Here is a 21,608-nt window from a genome sequence, read left to right as displayed (position 1 = left end):
TTCAAAAGCACATATCATCTATCTGATTAAGATAAACAAATGACCAGTAACACATGAAAAAGACAAACGGTATCTTTAGAAATCGATGAAAACTACCCAGAACTGCAACATGATACCACATCCCACACATTTCCACAAATCCACCACCACTGAGTCGATTCCAGCTCATGGCAGCTCTACCGGTAAGAGCGGAACTGCCCGAAAGTGCCAAAGCTGCGGATCTCCAGAGATGCAGAATACCTCATCTTTCCCTCACAATATGGGTTCAAACTGTGGACCCTTCAGTTAACAGCCAGATCATTTAACCACAGCACCACCAGGACTCCTTAGGGTGATTATAATGCAAAAGATAACAAGTGTTGGCAAAGGGACAGTACATATCAACAGAAACTTACACAAATGTTGGCATACTGTTCATATGTAACAGTGAAAAATGCAGGAACAGCCTAAATGGCTATCAACTAAATAAATGAATGTTGTTGTTGTTGTTGTTATGTGCCGTCGAGTCACTTGCGACTCATAGCGACCCTATCTATGCACAACAGCCCTAAACTCTGCTCTGTCCTGTGCCAATCACACTGTCTGGTGTTATCATACAATGGAGTATTATTTGTTTAAAACAAAGGGTACAGCACGGATGGACCTTGGAAATATTTTGCTAAGTTAATGTTGTCATTCACTGTGTATCATCGAATCGGAACCAACCCATAGCTTCCGTGGGTTTTTGGAAGCAGTTAATCACAGCCACAAAAGGCTACACACACATTGTATAATTCCAGTTATGTGAAATGTCCAAAAATAGGCAATCCATGGAAGCAGAATGTAGCTTAGTGGCTGCTTGGGGATGGTGGAGGGAGGGAGGAACAGAGAGTGACCACTAATGGTTATGGGATTTCTCTTTGTAATGGTGAAAATGTTCTAAAGTTAGTCTGTGGTAATGGTTGCAATATACCGTGGTTAGAATATACTGAAGACTGCTGAGTGTTATACCTTTCATTGCAGGAGTTCTATGGTAAGTGAATTATCATTAATTATAGCTCAAAAAAGAAATCAACAGAAAAACATTATATAATTATAAATAGTGAGAAGGACTATGAAGGCACCACAGCCTGGATAACCCAGCTCTCAGAACTGAGGGCCTGCACTTGCCCCAGAAGACTTCTAAGAACTTGTTTCCTAAGTAGGAATTTGTTGTTTACAACTTAACTTTGACAGAGACCTGATGACTGACTCAGGCCTAGGTTTTTTACTATGAAGCTTCAACAACACACTTATCAACTTTTTTTTAAAAATTTTTATTCTTTCTGTGTGTGTGTACTGTCAAGTTGGATCTGACTTGCCCCTCCTTCTCCAGCAGAGCATCTGGTGGATTCGAACCACTCACCTCTGGGATCACAGTGCAGCTTCTTGCCACTAGCCCACCACAGCTCTCCAGTTATAAACTTTTCAAAGTGGTAAGTGCCCTCTGACCTTCTACCTATGACATCCAGCCAGGCACCAAGTACTAGAAATGAAACTGGTTTGCTCCAAGTTCACAGGAATAGTTCATTCCCAAGCAGAAAACATGGATATTGGTGAACCAACATGATGCACAGCCATTGACTACGACTCATAGCGAGCCTACGAACAACATATCTGCACCCTGTCCTATCCTGGGCCATCCTCACACTTCCTGACACACTAGAGCCCACTGCAGCAGTCACTGTGTCAATACACCTGGTCAAAGGTCTTCCTCTCTTTCACTAACCTCCTCCCTTTCTAAGCATGATGTCACGTTTCTGACAATAAGTCCAAAGTATGTGAGATGAAACTTTATCATCTTTGCCTCCAAAGAGCACTTTACATTTTTTCTAAGACATATTTGTTTGTTTTAGCAGTCCATTTCACTCAGTCCTTTGTTCCAACATTATAACTCAAAGGTATCAATACTACTTCTGTCATATGAGGAAAGAGTAAATGATTTATAGGGCAGTGAGGAAGAGGTAAAAAGAAGTCCATGTTTTAGTTATCAGAAAACTGTTCTCTTAATTATCTGTAAGAACAAAAAGCAGGCAGGTTGGAGTCTGGACATCAGAGATACTCCTAGTAGTGTTGGTTAGTCAAAGAACTGTACATTTATATTATTGCACTGAAGGAGAAAAGAAAAAGATCTATGCAATGAGGCAAGGTCCTGAAAAATACAGAGGCAAACACAGCTTAGAGAGAGAGGCAGCACTGAGGGAGTCCAAGCCAGTAGCACTGGAAAGGGACGCAAAACAGAAGGAACTGGGAGTAAAGCAAATCTGTAAGGCAGGAGGGGAAAGACCAGGTTCTGCTAAGGACTTTTCCTTAACATTTCATTAGCATTTTCCTCCACACAGGAGAAACTCTGATGGAGAAAAGACTGAAGTTGTCAATGATTTCATCTAGCTTGATCCATAATAAAAACTTTTGGCACCAGCCATCAAGAGATCAGAAGACACGCTGCACTGGGAAAATCTGCTGTCATAGACCTTGCCAAAGTCCCAATGATGTTAATTTAAAGACTATGGTAGATTTGATTCAAGCCACGGTCTTTTCAGTCACTTGCTATGCATCTGAAAGTTGGGCAATTAAAAAGGATGGCAGAAGAAGAATCAATGTATTTGAGTTGTGGTACCGGAGAAGAGTATGGTATATCTCATGGACTGTCAAGAGAACAAACAAGTATATTTTGGGCAAAGTGTAACCAAGGTGTTTCTGGGAGACGAGGACGGCAAAGCTTATCTCATAGACTTTGGGCATGTAGTTAGAAGAGGACAGTCCTTGGAAAAGGACATGATGCTTGGCAAGGTCAGTGTCGAGTGGAAGAACCTCACGGAGGCAGACTGACACAGTGACTGTAACAATGGGCTCAAGTGTATCAGACAGTGAGGATGGTGTGGGACGGAGCACGATTCAGATCTGTTGTTCAAAGGGTTGCTATGAGTTGTACTTGACTCGATGACACCTAACAACAATTATTCTTGTTAAGAATAAGATACATCTAGAGAAGTTAAGTAACTTGCCCAAGGTCACACATCTAGGAAAGCGACAATCACAAGCCTAAATAATTCCACCCTATAGCCCATAAGTGAAAAGAGCTCTGGTGGCAGAGTCTATAATGCGTGGTGCTACTAACCCAAAGGCTTTGCTTCTCCCATGGTTCAAATCCACCAGCAGCCCCACAGCATAAAGATAGCAAGTCTCCTCCCATTATGATTCACAGCCTCAGAAACCCAACTGAGGGTCAGTCCGAGTTGGAACGACTCAGTGGTTCTGAATTTGAGATTTTTTTTCTTTAAATCTTTAAACAAGAAAGGCTGGCTGCACAGTGGTCAAACACCCAGTTCAAACCCACCCAGGAGAAATACCTGGCAATACACTTCTTTAAAAGAGAGCAGACAAGAAAACCCATCAGGTACTTCTACTCTGTCATCTGCAGTTGCTGTACATCAAAATCTACTCAGAACCAGTTGGTTTATCAACAATCTTTACCTATTTGAGTCTCTTCTGAAAATGGCACAGATTCTCCGATGCACCAACAGTCAGTGCTTAACACAGGTCTAAAGTCTCAAGGGGTTCGAATCCCTCAACTGCTCTGAGGGAGAAAAATGAGTACTCTTGTGTGATTCAATCTGTAGCTTCACTAGAGGGTCACCTGTGAGCTGGCTGATTGTTGCTGTTAGGAGCTGTCGAGTAGAGTACAATTTATATTACCCTATAAACAACCAACACGAAACTTGCCCATCCTGTACCGTCTTCTCCACCTCTGGGACAGTCACTAGAACCCACTGCTGATGTCACAGTGGCAATCTATCTTATTGGAGGTCTCCCTTTCCTTCACTGGCCCTCCATCTTTCCAAGTATGATGTCCCTTTCCGAGGAACAGCCACGCCTAGCTACATGTCCAAAGTATGAAAGATGAAGCTTTGTCATTCTTGCCTCCAAGGAACACGCCGGCTGCACCCTTTCCAGGACATATCTCTTTGTTCTTTTGGCAATCCATAGGATATTCAGTACTCTTCTCCAACACCTCAGAGACATCAATTCTTCTTTTGTCATCTTTGTTCACTGTTTAGCTCTCTGTTGCATAGCAGGTGTTTAAGAAGATCAAGGCCTGGTTCTAATTAGACAGCAATAAGTTTGAGTTTTTGAGTTATATTCAATTGCCAGTAGGTGGCAGGGAAAAAAATGAAACCAACTCAGACTATTTGGTGGACAGGACAACAAATGAAGGGTTGTGGGTTGTAGGCTGTAGGAGGAAGGGAACTGAAGGGAAAACCTGTATTTCTACTTGAAACCTACCTACCCATCTCTGTCTAACATGTGCTAGAAGGAAAAGTTACTTGTAAGTCACCCACATGTAGCTCATCTGGCGTTAAGTCCAGGAAAGACTTAAGAAAAAAGGGGGTGAGGAGACTCTCACGACTCTTCCAAAGCGGCTTCTGACTAAAATCAAACCCACTGCTGCCGAGCCTATCTCAAATCACAGCAACTCTGGGGGGCAAAGCAGAACCACCTTCTAGGATTCCCATGGCCCCCACCTTTAGGGGAGTGGACCGCCCTGTCCTCCTACCACAGAGCAAGAAGAGGGTCAAACCACCGACCTTGTAGTTAGCAGTCAAATGTTCTAACCACTGTGCCACCAGGGTTCCTTCCACAGAAAAACTAATCCCCATTAATTGAATTCCTTAATTGAATTGTACTCTAAAGGAGCTACGTTCAGGGCTTCATTAGCTGGCACGTCTTCTGCTGGCCAGACCGTAATTACAGACAAGCAGAACTGTTGCTTTCTAATTAACAGAGGAGCAAAGACTTTGATGGAACTGAAGGGGACACACAGAGAAAACTGTTGGTGGTGGTCATTGCAGACTCACAGTTTCCACAGGTGACAGAGCACACCTGCTGGACAGGCTTTCCCAGGCTGGAATCTCCATGGAAGGGATTTCCAGGTCTTTTTCCTCTAGAGCTGCTGAGTGGGTTTGAACTGCTAACCTATGGCTAACAGGCTTAACAATGGCACTGACAGTGCTCCCTGGGGATGAATTAGCTACTTCGTTTTCAGAGGAGACTCTAAGGGTTAAGTGCTAGTCGAGGGTTACAGTCAGTGAGTGAGCTGATAAAAACCTTGTAGTGAAAGAAATCAGTCTGGTTCCTGCCAACGCATTATTCTGAGTCCATCTCTTAAAGCTGCAAACATGGCAAAGATATGGCCAAGAGCCCAGATGCTTTCCTCAACCACCATTTTTCACCAGCACAAGAACGGCACCCACATCATTTGGTTTACAAATTCAGTCCCTCATGAAAAGGAAGCCAGCCTAATTGAAATGCAGCTTTGGCCTTCTTGTCAAGGTTCTGCTTCTGATTTTATAACCTCCCTGCTTCACCCACGTTCCTTCTCTGCCTGATGACAAGCTCATCAGGGGCCAGGGAGGGGCTGATGCTCAGAGAGAACATCGTGCTGTGATCTGTGGCTGCCTTCCCTGCAATCAGGCTGTGTCAGAACAGGTGAGTGCCAGCCTCGCAGGTCCTGCTCTGCACAGAGGTCAATGACTGGACACAGCCAGCGTGAGTGCCTGGAAGGAGGCTGCAAGGACACGTGTGTCCAGCAGGTCCCAGGGCTGCAACAGATCCAATCATAGAAAGTAGCGTGGATTTGCATGCACTTCGTGGTCCCTGTGGGCCTCGAGTTCTACGATTCTAAAAAGAAGTCTGGAGCAACAAGCAGGGCCAGGAGCAGCCCAAAGCACACTGTTGTCCAACCAAGAAAAGGCACCAGGCATGCCTTCCTCTGGCAGAGAACGATGCTTGGATTTCTATTCGTCCTCTTATTCATATCCCCTTGAACAGTTAACAACTAGGATACCATCACAATTGCATTGGGAAAGTCAGCTGTGAGGGACCTCTCATGAGTACTGAAGAGCAACATCAGGCTGGAGACCAAGGTGCGCCTGATCCAGGCTATAGTCTTCGCAATTACGTGCTATGCATCAGAGAGTTGGACAGTCAATAGTGATGACAGAAAGAGAACTGATGCCTTAGAGCTGTGGTGCTGGAGAAGAGTGTTGAATATACCATGGACTGCTAGGAGAACAAACAGGTTTGTCCTGGAGAGGGTAAAGCTGGAATGTTCCCTGGAGTCAAGGATTCTGAAGCTTTGTCTGACATACTTTGGGCATGTTGCAAAGAGGGACTGGTCCTTGGAGAGGGACATCATGTTTGGGAGAGTGGAGGGACGGCGCAGGAGAGGAAGACCCTCGATGAGATGGATCGATTCTGTGACTGGGGTGGTGGGAATGAGTTGTGTTTGAGACGGCGAGGTTGGCACAGGATAGAACAGCGTTTAAGGTTCTAGTACATAGGGTTGCTATGAGTCGCAAACGACTCGATGGCACATAACAACAACAACAACAACAAACCCTCACAGAGCACCCCTGCTCAGAAGAGGAAGAAATTAAAAAGAATCACCTCAACATATCTTTTTCAAAACTCAAGCCAAAACCATTGGTGGGTCAGGAATTTCTTTTTAAGGGTTGAGATGAGTATTTCTACATAGAATAGAAAATGTAAGAAATAATAAGTGCTTCACCCTTGGATTTTCTGTTTATCTGTACACATAGATCTACACGTGTATGTGCATATATACACATGCAGATATGTGTATATGTGCTGAGCTGAAACAGAAAATGTATTAGTGTAGGATCATTATAAAAAACATTTGCAAGAAACTAACACACTTTAGGCAACCTAAGCTGAAAAGACAGAATGGTGACGTTTTAGGCATGTTGTTAGGAAGGGCAGGTCCTTGGGAAAAAGAGATCATGCTTGGAAAGGTGGAGGGTCAGAGAAAGAGAGGAAGGCGCCAACAAGATGACTGTCACAGGGACTGTAACAAAGGGCTTCAAGTAGCTCAGCGATGATGAAGATGGCACAGGAAAGAGCAGGGCTCTCATCTGTTGTTTATAGGATTGTTATGAGGCATAGTTGACTCGATGGCACCCAACAATAAGAAGATGAAAAGTAAATCCAGAATCTTGCGTTCATTCCCAAGGGCCCTATCAGAAGCACTAAGAGTTAAGAGAACAACTAGAGGGTACTGGGTCAAACACTACCAGATTCAAATGCAATTTAAAACCAAGACCAAATTCACTGCTGCTGAGTCACTTCTGACTCATGGAGACGTGTTGTTAGAGAGAAGAAATGCCCCAGAGGATTTTCTTAGCTGGAATCTTTTTTTTTTTTTTAAATAAAATGGGATTAGACAGCCAGCCATTTCTTTGGTGGCACCACTAGCTGGGTTTAAACCACCGACTTTTAGGCTATAGGCTGATCACAAACTACTCGTGTCACACAGGGATCTCCCAAGTACAGGACAGTTTAAAAAATACTGCATTTGAGTTTTGGATCTGTAGCATGTATGTTTTCTGATCTTCTGACCCCTGAGGTACAGAAATAGGTGCTAAACTTCTACCTTGGAGGGCTGGTGGAGGAAGTGCCTTGTTTGAAGTCCATACTCGGTTTTAGACTCCTCTCTTCTCTAGGCCTGGAGAGTAGTTGATCTCTAGCAGGGATCCTGCAGGGACCCAGGGCCACCCACCAGAGTGAGTTGTCAGTGTCCAAAGTGACAAATGCTGAGCAGGTCCAGCGTCCTGCAGTAAACTTTCAAGGGCTTTCTTCCTTTCAAGCTACTCCTTCGGCTTCTGGTAGCATTTCCTCTCACAGCTTACATGACAATCATCACTGGGTGAGGCCAGTCAAACCATTTGAGGGAAGACAGAAGTTTGCCAGTTTCGGAAAAGAGATGTTTGGCCGTGGGGGCATGGTTAGAATCTGGGCTCCTCTTTAAGAGAAAGGTATTAAACGGCTATTTGAAGACTATTAGAGAACAATGTGGCATATTAGTGCTTCCAAGGGCAGAGACGGAAAGTTAAAATCAATCTATTATGTCATCTCAATCAACATTCTCAGTTATCTGATGACGAATGAAGGATCCTGGGAAGGGGCAGGCCATCCCAAGGCTACGTGACCAGACAGCATGATTAGGAAGCCTCATTTTGACTCCCTGGCCATGAGGCAAGCCTTTTTCTGAAGTTTTGTTGTTATTGTTATATGCCACGCAGTTGATGAAGACTCACGGTGGCCCTATGAACAACAGTCCTGAATCTTGCCCTATCCTGAACCAACCTCACAGTGTCTGGCACACCTTACTCACTGGGTCATCCCATCTCAGCCAAGTTCTTCCTCTCCAGCACTCACCTTCCTCCACTCCACGGAAGATGACCTTCTCTAAGTACTGGCCCCTCCTACTAACATGCCCAAAGAATGTGAGATGGAGATTCAAAATCTTTGCCCCCAGGGAGCAACCTGGTGTCACCTTCTCCTGGACAGACCTGCTTGTTCTCTTGGCCTAATAACCCCTATTAAAATTAAATAGAGAAATATCATAAATGGCTTGGCTTTATGAGGTGCAGAAGCTTGAGGAGAGAAAAGTTCTAGAATCAGTGACCTCAGCACACATGTGGAAGAGATCTTAGTTTGAGCAGACTTCTAAAAGGACTCAAAGCACATAGGAAACTGGCAATCTATGAGATGAAGACATAAATTCTCAAAAACCTTATTTTTCAAAGTTCAACCTCCCAATTAGTCAAAGAAATGCAAATTAAACTATGGAATGCCAGGTTTCCCTCCCATATGAAACTTGCAAGATTAAAAATTAGCATATTCAGTTCTATCAAAATGTAGCAATGTGGCAGAAACTTCAAAAAACTCATAGATTTGGATCAAGAATTCTTATTTCTAAGAAAAAAAGAAGTGTCTTGTGTAAGATTAAGATTATTTGTTGGGGCATTTATGGCGATGGCGTTCTTAGACGGCCACAAGCTGATCTTGACTCAAAGCTCCTTCAAGTGTCAAAGTACAACTGCTCAGTGGGTTTTCTTGTCTGCAGTATTTACGGGCGCAGATCGCCAGGCCTTTTCTCGGGCTCCACTGCTGAGTGGGCCTAAACAGCGGTCTTGTGGATTACGACCAAGAGCCTAAACAACTGTACCACCAGGACGCTTAAACATTTTTTTAGTAGAAAAACATTGGGATATGTGGAAATATGAAAATGGCTTTCTTTATGATGATGATAAAACAAACCAAACATCTGTTGATAGTAGATTCTCTAACAGAAGGGCATTAAGGCCATGCATTTTACAAAAGCAGATCTCCACAGAACAGCTAGCTCATGGGTTCAAACCACCAACTTTTCAGCCAATAATATTTCACTGCTGTACTGCGAGGGGTCCTTATTACGGTAATATTAACCAGTGAAAGGACGCTCTGGTGCCACAGTCTATAGGGAACTGATAACTCCAAGGCCACACTTCTCTGGGGGGAAAGTTGAAGAAAAGACTGAAGTTGTTGAGGATTTCATTTTACTTGGATCCACCAAAACTCATGCAGCATCTGATCCAAGTCATGATACCTTCATACATATGTGACAGCTGGATAATTAATGTTGTTGTTGATTGCCTTCAAGGTGAGTCTGATGCACAGCGGCCCTATGAACAAAAGGCCTGAGCCTTTCTAGAACTATCAACATTTAGTAGAGTTCATAGTTTCTGGAGGACGGCAAAAAAAAAAAAAAAAAGAATCGATGTCTCTGAATTGTGCTGTTGGCAAAGCGTACTGAACATGCCAATGGAGCGCAAAAAGAAGAAGAAATCTGTCTCAGAGGAGGTGTAACCAGTGTGCTCCTTCCAGGCAAGGGCAGTTAAACTTCATCTCACATACTCTGGGCATGTTTTCAAGAGATGCTAGTCATTGGGAAAAGACATCCTGATGAGAAAAACAGAGGGGTCAGCAAAAGATCTGAAGACCCTCAATGAAATGGATTGACAGAGGGAAGGCAACACTGGGATGTGGAGATGGGAGGTAGAGGGGAGGAGGGTGCAGAATAGCGCCAGTTTCCATCAGATGGTCTCAGGGCCACTAAGGGTCCAATTAGACCCAACAGCACCTAACAACAACAACAATGTAAGACCCAAAGTCAAATATTTAGGTTAGAACGGTTCCAAGTTGATCATTCTACCAGCCATTGACAAACAAATACAATCCTCTCTGGAGGAATACATTTTAATCCTTAGGCCTAAACAGTTTCTCACAGGCAAATTTCCAAGGAATATGATATTAAAAAATGTAAAAATTAAACCCCAAACTAAAAAAGCCAAAGAAATACATAGCCCAAATATTTTTTTTTAAAATCACTAAATATACAAGGAGAACAACCTCACATGTTTGAGAACTAACAGAACAAAACCAGACCCACAAGACTATCAACACCACAATTATTAGGTATGAAATAAAAAATAAATATATTGACTATACATAAAAGAATAAACAAAGGCATTCAAAGTAATGAGAGGTGATGAAAATCACTCTGAATGATTTGGAAGATTCAAATAGAATTTCTGAAAATGAAAAGTATAATAATTAAAATCAGAAATTTAATGAGTGGTTTTAAGAGCAGATTAGACAAAATTACAGAGGAAATTATAAAACTGGAAGGCAGACCAGTATATGGAGCAGAGAAAAAGGAAAAAAACGCACTGTTAAAAGCCATAGGTTGGTATGCTATATAATATGTATCTAATTTTAGAAACAATTAGGAACAATTTAGAAAGGACAAAATTGAGGGAAATTCAGCAGGCATTATGAGTCATAAACCCTGTATTTAATGAGAAAGTCATATTGTAAGATAAATGCTAAACTCATAAAACAGAAAAATAAAACAAGAAAAAAGACAAGACAGACGTCATGGGAAGGAGGAACATCAATATTCTCAGTGGTCTTCTAAAACGATGGAAATGGAGTCAGAGGATATTATTTTCAAAGCATTTGGAGAAAATAATTTACTGTTCTTAAAAACTTTCAAGATCAAAAGTCCAGTACATCAGTAAGGGAATATAACTCTAAACAGAAAAGATAATACACATCAAGACTAGAAGGGGCAGAATCCAAGAAAGAAGATGCAACATGCAGAAAGAAATATTGTTTGTTGAAGGATAAATGGTAAGAATGTGGCTAAATCGACAATCACTGGCAGCAGGACAATAATGTCAGTAGGATTTAAGAAAAAAAAGCAAACAAGATTAAAGCTCAATAAACCTGTTACATAACACCAAGTCTGAACTTAAATCTGGGACTTAAAATCATAGGAGAAGAGGTCACTGAGTTTAAAACATTCTAAGACAATTACGTTTTTAGTGAAGTGTAAGAGAATGAATCGACTTTACACTATATTAAACTTACAGATTAGCATTTCTAGAGTAAATAATACAAGAGGGGTTAAAGTATTTACAAAAACTATTAAAAGAAAACAACGATATTTTTTTAAAAAATCTATCTATGAAAAAGAGAAAGATCAAAGCAAACAGAACCATGAAATGATAAAGAAGACTCCAAATATGTCATCAAAATCAATGGAAAGAAATGAAACACTGACATCAAAAAGTAATGACTTGATCAGATAAATTATATCCAGTGAGATAAAGTACAGTTACATTCTGTTTACTAGAGATTTATCTAAATCAAAGGAAGGCTGACAATGTTACGCCTGTAATTGTGCTGTCAAGTCAACCGCAACACTCAGCAAACTTCGGACAACTGCTCAGAACCCTGCTCTATCTCCCTCATCTTCAAGGCCTCGGTCACACTCAAGCCCACTGTGACAGTCAATGCACTGTTTCAGTAACTGCGTCATTTCCTTGAGGGTCATCTCTTTCTCACTGACCCTCTATCTTTTCCAGCATGACGACTTTTTTCCCCAAGGACTGGCCCCTCCTGACATGGACAGAAAATTAAACCAGTCAGATTGACATTGTGAATATGGTAACATTTAGCCCCAAACTAACTTAACACACCAAACCCATTCCTTGGTGAAGTCTAAAAAGAAGTTTTCTGTTTATACCTTAGTACAAAGAAGAAAGGGAGATAAAAAGAAAGGAGAGAGATGGGAGAAGGGAAGAAAGGAAGACAGAAAGATGTGGGAACTCCTCGTTCCCTAAAGGACCAGAAGCATTCACAAAGTTTAGGTTGTTTCTTGCTGGGGGAACCAGCGTAGCAATGAGAATAGGCAAGAGTAATCTGAACGATGTGTACTGAAATCCACTGGGCTCTTCTGGGTCTCTCAAAATTATCCCTCTCAGAAACAAGGCAGCAGCAGCAACAACAACTGATAGGCTTAAGGGTGGGGCCAACAGCAAAATGTCTGACCACCAACCAAAAGGTTGCAGTCTGAACCCACCGAGGGACGCTTTGGAAAATAGAAGTTGCAACTATCTTCCAAAAGCCCACAGCCTTACAAGCCCTGCGGTATTGTTCTACTTACATCCACTGGACACTGCCTCAAGTCAAGGCTGACTCGAGCCAATGAACAACAGCAACGAAACCAAATTTTACGCCTCCTCTTTTAAACATTTAGACATAATATTGCTCAGTTCGCCTCTTATTTTCAAAGCAGTGGTCTTATGTAGCATTTGTCCTTATGGGACTGAATTATTTCACTCAGCATACTGCTCTCTAGGCTCTCCCATGTTACACAGTATTTTACAGAATTAATGATCTTACTGTTGCATAGTATTCCATTGTTGGAATGTATTATAATTTCTTAATCCATTCGTGTGTTGATGGGCATCTGGGCTGTTTCCATTTTCTTGCTATTGTGAATAAGGCTATTACGAACACAGATGTACATACCTCCTTTTGTCCTTGTTCTAATTTCCTTGGGCTGGGTAGTCAAGGGGGTGAAGGAAGAGGAAAGATTGAATGGGAACATGAGACGGCGTGATAATAGGTATAAACCAATAGTAATTAATTATATAAAATACAATATAGATGAATGACTGTATAAAATACGATGTATATGAACAAAACAAAGCATATATGAATAACTGTACAAGCCAATTAAAAAAAATGGAGAGAACAAAAATCCTACAATAAAAATCTTCCACAAAAAAATCCAAATAAAACCAACTCTATTGTTGTTGGTCCATTCCTGACTCAAGGCTGCCCCAAGTGGTACTATTTAGAACTGCTCCACTTGGTTCCCTTCGCTGGAATCTTTAGGGAAACAAATCTCCAGGTCATTTTAATGGAGTCCTGCTCAGTGGGTGCATAAGCCACCGACCTTTAGCTTAGGAAATGACTGCAAACCATTTGCGCCACAAAGGGATCTTTAATATAAGTCCGTGCTGTGGGGTCTGTGGGATGTAAGTTTCCGTCTCCCTCTCTCCTTGCCATCAAGTCAGGCCTGACTAATAGCTGATCCTCCAGGGGTTTACCAGACTACAATTGCACTGGAGGAGAACTACCAGGGAAATGTGGCCTTTGGGTTGGCATTGCATCTCTCCGTGGAAAACAAGAAAATACTACCTAGAGCCATGTTGTATCCCTAGACACACACACACACACACACACACATCCATATTCACAGGCATCTAGTCATTTACGAATTTTAATATCTACATTTTCTTTCTTTTGTAGAAGACAACGAATTCATTTCCAAGCATATCAAATAATAGCATCCTGTTATTGCAAGGACAATTTAACCTTCCTTAAAGCATATTAACTCTAATAATTTGTATGCTGGGTCTGAAGAGGAAAAAAGCGTGAGTTGTGGAAAGAATCTGGGTGATTTATGCAAGTTTGAGGCAAACATTTGTTTTTCTAAAATAAACGTTTACAGTTTTTGTCCTTTTACATGAAGACACGTCATTTTATAAAACAGTGATAATCTTGTTTTAGCTCAGTTTCTTTTCCCTAGGCACGATAATAACGATCTGAATTGCAAAAATTCCATTTACAATTATTCAGAAGGCACAAACTATAGAAGTAAGGCACACCTAAAGGACTAAATCATGTGTGGCTCTTCAACGATCCTGCTTTAAGCATCTTTATTTAGAACATTCCCTTCATTAGAACTGGGATGACCTGCTGTCAGATTACAGTGCCAAGTCTAAGAAGTTAAATACCATGGACAGCTGCTTTCTAGGCCAGTGGCCGCCTAGCTCGGTACCAGATCAACACCCCAGCAATGGGGCCAGGTACACAGCAAAAGCTCCGTGAGTCGGGAGCGTAGTATACTCAGAGCTCTGAATAAACTCAGTTACTGCTTCACATCAGCAGGATTCAAATGTATCCCTAACTTGCTAAGTGGCCATTGTAAGTAAAGAGCCTCAATCATTTACAAGTCAAATTACTCTTAAACCAAATCTCTGCCTGGCACAGATATTTCTGAACTCTAGCTTACAGCCAGGGGGACTTCTTTTGGCCTGGTGGGTAAGGAGTTGTGCTACCAACCCTTAGAACCCACCAGCCTCTCCCAGAGAGAAAGCATTCTCCTCCCCTGTGATTTACAGCCTCTGAAAGCTCACTAGAGTCCGACTCCACGGCACACAGCAGCAGGACTAACAGTCCATTGGCTGCAAGTAAAATGCTATACAATAACATTTGTAGACAACAGAAACATTTTGGAACTATCCCTGAAGTTTATGGAAATATGTGGTATGTACGTACTGACTGTATATTAATGGAAGTTTATAAATATTATAATAAAGCAAATATTATTGCATGAGTGAGAATCAACCTGATAGCACACAAAACCAACAGGCATATATTGACTGTATGCGAGTAGGGGCTTATATGTATTATAATACAATGAATCAACTAGGCAATACACACAACAACAGCAATAACAACAGGGAGAAAGAAAACAGCCTGTTTAACCAGTGAGTCACTGGAGTGAATCCAATCTTCAAAGAGGGCTTTGCGGTTCTCAAATCTGAAATAATTTCTTCTAATTCATTTTTCATTTAAATAGGGAAGGTAAACAGAAAAGCACTTATTTATTGAACTGTCTCTGAAACAATTTCTTCTAATTCATTTTTCATTTAAAAAGGGAAGGTAAACAGAAAAGCACTCATTTATTGAACTGTCTCAATTTGCCAAGGACAAGGACAGCTGTTGAACACTCACCTCGTCGTTTAATAGTTTCCTCAACCTTATAAAGCAGGTATTTTTAGTCTCATTTTCCAAATTAGGAAACTGAGGCTCAGTGGGTTTTAAGGAGCTTCACTGAGGTCACCGGCTTAATACAGAACTGGGATTAAAGGTTTTCTAGCCTGAGTCAGAGCCGGGGACTGGCTGCTGTGTCATGGTGCTGCACACTTTTTACAAAGGAGAATAATATCAATAAAGGAGAAAGAAGAAATAAAGGCAAACACATAGGGTGGCACAATTAAAGAAACATTATAACTAAGAAAAATATTCAAGTTCACTCTTTCCCATGCACACAGTGGTTCAAGACATAAATCATCACAAAAGAAATCTTATTATTTTTCAACTTGCCCATGGAGTAGTTATAAAGATAATTCACATCCCAGAGCCCAAAAGTCAATAGTCATTTAGCAGGAACAATCTGATGGTTTTAAAATGAAATATAAAATGTATTTCATTATTTTCCCAGACTCCCATTACCCAGAATTATGCAAATAAGACTATGAGGTGACAATGAATAAAACATAGGCTTAGCATTTTTCTCCCTAAATTCTTATACCACACACTGCATTCTAGAAGATTCCACCAAGGGCCACTTTTGCTTGAGGTTTTTTTGCTTAGTGTTTTAATGATGTGAGAACACTTAATCCTATAGAAAAGATGGGGTATACAGGTAGGAGCCAATCCTGCAGGCCAGATAACTCAACTACCACATTCAAGACCTCAATTCTCATTGGGTCACCTTATGCTCAGTGACTGGGGTGCAAAACCACCACAATATTCTGAAGTCCTGTGACGAGATTTTAACTGCTGAGAGAAATGTATTCTTCAACAGTGATTCAAAAGTTAATTTGGCAAGGTGAAATTTCCAGAAGGGAATCACATATCATTATGCAGTGTTCCATCTAAAAATGGATGACTGTGTTCTAGAATTTTGAGGAATATGAAATAAGATACTGACAGACCATAAAAATGGGGTTTTTTTTCTACTTCCATGATGACTTGTAGTTTATTCTAATTATTGAGCACCACCAGAAACAACATGGACCAAATGGAATAAGAGAAAACTGATGCTCAAAGGAAAACATTTTAGAGAATATCAGAAAACGGAGAAAGAGTTCTGAATATCAGTTGCTTTCTTTCAGAATTAAGTAAATCTGGAATTTCCAAGCAAAGATCACAAAACTAAACACAGCAACTGATCCTTTCTGAATTGCTGGCTTCTGAGTTACCTTGAAGATGAAAGGGCAGTTCCCTAATGGAGATGCTGCCAGGCTGCACCATGAATTGCAATGGTTCATAAATTGTGGTAAAGATGTTGTTTCCCACCTACATGAAACTAGTTTTCCCTTACTAAAAGCAGATTACAAAATCCCCTGCAATCTTATCATACAATGTTGTACTGTTCTGCAAAGGCCCTTCTCAAAAATGCTGCCAATACAATCTTCCACCAAATCAGGGTCTACATTAATGATGTTCCCTTGTGGGGAACAAAACAACAACATACTGCATCCTCTATAGATTTTTTTAACCCTCTATCTATCTAGATTATTAAAAAACAAAACAAAACCCACTCAAGTAATTTCCTTGCTCCTAAAAAATTCATTCCCCTTCACAACAATTTGTCTTGGAATAATCACAGACCACAATAACTAGTAGTCAGACATAGGAGAGTGTTTGGGGATCATCTTTGAGCCACCAAGTTTGTGTAGGGAGAGAGGCTCCTATCACAAGCCTGCCTACGAGTGGAAGTATATATATTCAGTTGCCACATCTCAATGCTTGTTTGACATTCTTTTTCTAATTGGTTTTTCTCTGATTACAGTTTCTAGCAAGTAAGTATACACTGAGATAAGTGTTTAAAGAAATGTTGTATAAAACATTTCTCTTTCATCTAAACAGAAATATAACTGGTGGTTTGTGGGGGTTTCCCCCCATCTCTTCTGTACCGCTATCTCACAGCTCCCACAAGAGAAGAAATAATAATGGTTATCAAACTTGACTATAAAGGAATTACATACAAAATGAAGGTAAATTTATATAAGTTATTAAATTCTCCTTCTGAAAAAAATTAAAAAACATTCTATCCTCAACTTGAACAGCTCTTTTTGGCATACATGAAAGAGTAGAAGGAAAAGTCTACATATGTATTTTGCTTTTCTGTTTAAAATCACATTCAGCGACGGCATTCTAATGTGAAGATATAAATCAGAACTGCATGGCTACATTTAGCATACTGTTTGATTGAAGCTGTTAATCCACTGACTTAGTGGATAAGGGGCTGCCCTGTCAACTCAAAGGTTGTTGTCATCGTTGTTGTGAACCATCAGCCTGACCTAACCCACAGCTGACCCTCCAGCAGTTTTTTCAGAGGCAGTAAATCACACAGGAGGAGAATGCCCATCCTTCTCCCCTGGAACAACATGTAGATTCAAACTCTGTGCCTCTGGATCGATCAGCCAGCAGAGGTCTCTCAACCCAAAGGTAGGAGGTTTGAATCCACCAGTAGATGCTTGGGGAAAAGCTGGGTAATAGCCTTTGGTGTGATTTAAAACCTCTGAATATTCAGTGAAGGATGAGCTATGACTCAGTTTCAACTCCATTGCAATAAAGTATTACTTTTAAAGATTCATTTATAGATTTGTAGATCCATTTTTTTTCTTCCTCAGCTTTTCACCACTCTGCTTCCCAGCTAAGTGGCAGGACGTCCAGGATCACCAAAACCTACTGTAAGTATCTTTTGGGTGATGTGCATTATGGGGTGAAGAGTGGATGCCCACCCTGCAGATGCAGGCAACAACGACTCCCTCACCCACTGGCTGCTGTTTCCAGTCAACCCAAATCAGCCCTAATCCATGAACTGAAGCAAAAATCACACAGGTTGTTGGTTGTTGAGTAATGGCCATGGCCTACTCTACTGGCCACTCCTACTGGGCCTCAGGCTGCTAGCACAAAGGCGACACTAACAAACTTTGGGCCTATATAGTGTTAAGGAAATGGTTCTTAGTAATTCTCACACATCCACTTGAGAGAGAGAGAGAAAGAGAGAGAGAGAGAAAAGGCCTCTAATTTGCTAAGCACATACCCACTTATCCATGAAAATCCAATTGCTCTCCAAAGCATTATATAAGCCTAATTCATAAAATAAGAATAAATAACTGCTGAGTCGTCTCTAGGTTGCTTATGCAATCTCTGTGTACATATGTCTTAACTCAGAAACAACAAGCCTGGGGATTTAGTAGATGACTCTAGGAAGACCCCAAATTAATCTTTCCACTGTTATGCCAGTGTGATTATCACAGAACTTCAAAATACAATCTTCTATCCACCACAGCCCAATGCATAATTTTATATTTTTTTTTAAAAAAGCATTGCAGATCTCAAAGCATCACTGCCTAGTAATCATTACACTGTCACAAAGGACGTTAAATTAAGGCCAAGAAAAAAAAAAACTACATCAGCAAGCGCCACCACCAACCTTTGCTTGGGCCTCTGGGGCAGTCACTTTGACGACTTTATTGCGGTTTATCATTTGCTTCACCCATTTTTCTACCTGGACGTTGAATTTCATGAAAACCACGTAGGCGAAATATGCTGTTAAGAGAAGCAAGCTCTCCCACCACTTAATCACATTGTCCAGGAAGAAAATGATCAGCATGATCAAGTCCACAATGTAGAAGGACACATCCCGAAAGAGTGGCCACCAGGTCAGGTTTAAGATTTCTCTAGAAAACAGAGCACACATGCCAATAACAAAGAGGATGTTGAACACTGCTGAGCCCACGATAGTGCCTATACCAACGTTGCTGTGGGCGATAAAAACCCCGATGAGAGATGTGAAAAGTTCTGGGGCTGAGCCCCCCGCAGCCATAAAGGTGGCCCCGGCCACATCATCAGAGATGCCCAGTTTTTCAGTGATGACAGTCAAGGAAGGGACGAAGAACTCATCACAGACGATGGCTAAAGCTATGAACATGTAGATCATGCCAACGACATGGAGGATGATGGCACCCTTTCTTCGCTCCTCGAGGGAAAAGATGTCTCTTGGGTAGTCGCCTTGGGCATGCTCTGTGCTGTTCTCAGACGGGCCTTCCTGAGGAAGAGAAGGCTGGGGAGTGTAATCCCGGATCTTGTCATTTAAATCTAAGAGAGTTCTCTGGTGGTAACTGGGCATGACACCATCGGCTTCTCCTGTGCTCTGTATTTCTGTCTCAGAAAAGGCACTGATTGAAAATGGGACAGTGCTAACAGCCACCAGGCCCAGGCCCAGGAAAAGGCCCAAGATTCGAATCAACTTCAGTTTTTTCCTGACATTATAACGTCTCCTGCAGCCAGACGGTGACTCATCCGAAACCCATCTCTCAAGGAAGTCAACGGTGGTGTGTGGATGCAGCTCCATCCTGGGTCTTCTGGTAGATCGTCAAACTGCAGTCAGCCAGATGGCTCTCTCATACTTTTCCTCGCTGTCCAGTTAAAGGTGCTTGTGGCGCACGTCTACAGATAGACTGCTGGGATTCACAGGAAATATTTTCATCCTTTACCTTTAAATAAAAAAGTAAAGACAAGAATAAGTCAACTGGAATGCCATATGTCTTCATCACAAAAAAAAAAAAAAAAGGCTCTGCCAATGCAATAAAATCCTATCTGTCAGCTGGGCGACCTTGAGTCACTTAATGTCCCTGTGCCTCAGTTTCCCCATATGAAAACAGGGGAGGCAGGGACAGAAGCTACCACTCAGGATATACTCTGAGGAGAAAATTACTGGAAACCTCTGAGTCATTAAAGGTTGGATGGAGCATAAAGTAGGCATCTATGTATATAGAAACCCTGAGAAACATTTTAGCAAATCCAATACTAATAATAGCCTATACAGATGTGTACGAATTGAAACAAATTATTATAGCTGAAAATGGACCAGTTCACCTCACCTTAAATTAAGTATCTACCTCCCAGTGTTAAAGGATTCTGCTTCTCGCAGAACTCTGTGTGTGCTTGACAACCAAGAGCTATTAATTTTGTTTCCCTTTAGTTCAAATAATTTCCAGTTGTAGGCAAACTTTCCTCATCGCCTCCATCATTTGGGAAGGCTGTGTGCTGGAGAAAAGAGGTACTGCAGTTCTTCGTGTAGATGCAAAACTCCCAGGGTCTTATTTTTCATGACACGGTCTCTCATAATCAGGAGCAAAAAAAATAAAAAATTGAAATTTTAAAAATTGTTATATTTTAAAAATTTAAGTTGATAAAAAGCATATTCTGGAGATAGAAATAAACTGTACTCCCTAAATATCTGCACATTGCTTACAAGTAAAGCATGGTAAATTTATTAAACAACACTTAAACGTGTTCATAAATATAAACATAAAGCTTATATATTTATTCAATAGCAACATAGTAATGATTTTATACTTATTTAATAATCTTAAAAGCAAACCTTCCGTTTTATTTAGAATAGTAAAACCACCTCGACCTGGTAGGTGAGCATTACAAGCAGGTTACTTCAGGAGACCAAATAGGTAATTCGTAAACAATATGCAAATCGCAGTAACAGCTCTGTCTACAAAATCTGCTCCCAACAGCCCTATCCTGTCTCTTTAGTGGGTCTGATAAAAAGAGTTTTTCATTCCTTTTCCCGCAGTGGAGAGGGATAAAAGACCTGAAGATGACAGCTGACATTCAGAAGGTTTTTTCGAATGTTTTTAAAAACATCCCCCCTCCCCCCGCCCCACATCAAAGATTGCATTTTAGAAGCATGGGCTGCCATCATTCCAGGTGTAAAATAAGCTCATTAAACACACGCCAGTAAAACACGGAGATTAGCTGGGGCTCAGGTTTGCCGAGCGGAGCCAGAGCGTAAACACAAGTCAAAGGAGGCTGAGTTGCTGCTACTCCTGAGCTAACCCAACCGCATCACAGATTGCCGGCTGGCTGCAGATGTCGATGCTTAGCAGGGACGATTAGGCGGCTCACTGCGCCCGCTCAGGGATGCGCGCAATGCCCGGCCTGGGCTGCGGGAGGGGACCGACCTAACTCCCCGGCGCACGCCCAGCGCCTCCGGGAGCCCGGCTCGCCCAGCAAACCCACCACCCTGCTGCCTGGGACCCGCCTCCGTCTGTGAACTACGCCCCCAGCCGCGCCCCAACTTTGCCCTAGGGGCCCCAAACTTTCCCTGGTGGGTTAATAGGAAAATAAAACTAAATGACAGGCGCCCTACTGCACACCAAAGCCAGGAGCTGGGATGGAGCTTGGGGAGGCACTTGGCCCGCAGCTCCCCCGGCGGCTCAGTGTCGACGCGAAGGGAGTGAAGAAGCGGAGGGGTCCGGGTGGGACAGAAGAGGGGCTGGGGTGGGAGAGGAGAGGGGTCGGGAAAGGGCGTCCCAGGGCGGGCAGAGTTGGCCAACTCGAGTCAGGCCTGGGGCGCCCACCTCTGCAGCGGAGCCACCTGTGAGCCTGCGGCGCGGCGGCGGGCTGCGCGCACCCGGGATCCGCGGGCAGCGACCACTGCAGCCGGCACGCCAGGCGCTGCCAGGGGCCGGGCCGGCGCAAAGCGCGCAGGGGCTACACTCACCGGC

General features: G+C 42.1%; 1 protein-coding gene across 2 annotated transcripts in view; it reads right to left on the bottom strand.

Annotated features, from left to right (window-relative positions):
* SLC24A2 (solute carrier family 24 (sodium/potassium/calcium exchanger), member 2) overlaps nt 1-19,490 on the bottom strand; it is a 311,194-nt gene extending 291,704 nt beyond the window's left edge. For both annotated transcript variants that reach the window (XM_006881276.1, XM_006881277.1), the window contains exon 1: nt 18,518-19,490. In XM_006881276.1, coding sequence (XP_006881338.1) covers nt 18,518-19,438 — 921 coding nt within the window. In that variant the 5' untranslated portion in view covers nt 19,439-19,490. The remainder of the gene's footprint in view (nt 1-18,517) is intronic.
* Nucleotides 19,491-21,608: the final 2,118 nt, after the last annotated feature.

This window comes from Elephantulus edwardii, unplaced genomic scaffold, assembly GCF_000299155.1.
Source record: "Elephantulus edwardii isolate Elephantulus edwardi_28Jun2011 unplaced genomic scaffold, EleEdw1.0 scaffold00014, whole genome shotgun sequence".
NCBI classification, from domain to species: domain Eukaryota; kingdom Metazoa; phylum Chordata; class Mammalia; order Macroscelidea; family Macroscelididae; genus Elephantulus; species Elephantulus edwardii.
This window is presented reverse-complemented; position numbering and strand designations above follow the sequence as displayed.